The 606-nt window shown below is 39.3% G+C and overlaps 1 protein-coding gene across 1 annotated transcript in view; it reads left to right on the top strand.

Annotated features, from left to right (window-relative positions):
* The window catches only part of LOC104734289 (two-component response regulator-like APRR7), a 4,245-nt gene continuing 3,645 nt past the window's right edge, over window positions 7-606 (top strand). The window contains exons 1-2 of the mRNA XM_010453828.1: window positions 7-210; window positions 385-549. Coding sequence (XP_010452130.1) covers window positions 37-210; window positions 385-549 — 339 coding nt within the window. The 5' untranslated portion in view covers window positions 7-36. The remainder of the gene's footprint in view (window positions 211-384; window positions 550-606) is intronic.

Here is a 606-nt window from a genome sequence, read left to right as displayed (position 1 = left end):
CCTGGTTGAGTCTTCTCTAGCTTTTGTTGGAAGTAGATGCTTTTAACTACATTCCACTGTGAGATTTGTGTTGCAGTGATGTCATCTCATGACTCAATGGGGCTGGTCTTTAAGTGCTTATCGAAAGGAGCAGTTGACTTTCTTGTTAAGCCAATAAGAAAAAACGAACTTAAGATCCTTTGGCAGCATGTTTGGAGGAGATGCCAAAGTGTATGTCCTTGCTCATATATGATTAATTCAAAAAGATTTGGTCTTTGTGTTCGGGTTTTTATCCATTTAGGGTACAACTGGTGATAAGTAGTAAACTAGAAAGTCTTTGTCTAATTTTGGGCTGGTATCTTCTTTTTGGTTTCTCATGGTTTTTTCCTTCTGTCCTGTTCACAGTCTAGCGGTAGTGGAAATGAGAGTGGAACGCATCAAACTCAGAAGTCTGTGAAATCAAAGAGTATTAAAAAATCTGATCATGATTCGGGAAGCAGTGGTGAGAATGAAAATGGGAGCATTGGCCTGAATGCTAGTGATGGAAGTAGTGATGGGAGTGGCGCTCAGGTAAGACGAGTGTGCAATACCAATAATCAAATATAGATATCTGATAAGTTACCCTTT

This window comes from Camelina sativa, chromosome 13 (genome assembly GCF_000633955.1).
Source record: "Camelina sativa cultivar DH55 chromosome 13, Cs, whole genome shotgun sequence".
Classification (NCBI taxonomy): Eukaryota; Viridiplantae; Streptophyta; class Magnoliopsida; order Brassicales; family Brassicaceae; genus Camelina; species Camelina sativa.
Note: the sequence above shows the minus strand (reverse complement) of the source record. Positions and strands in the feature narration are given on the sequence as shown.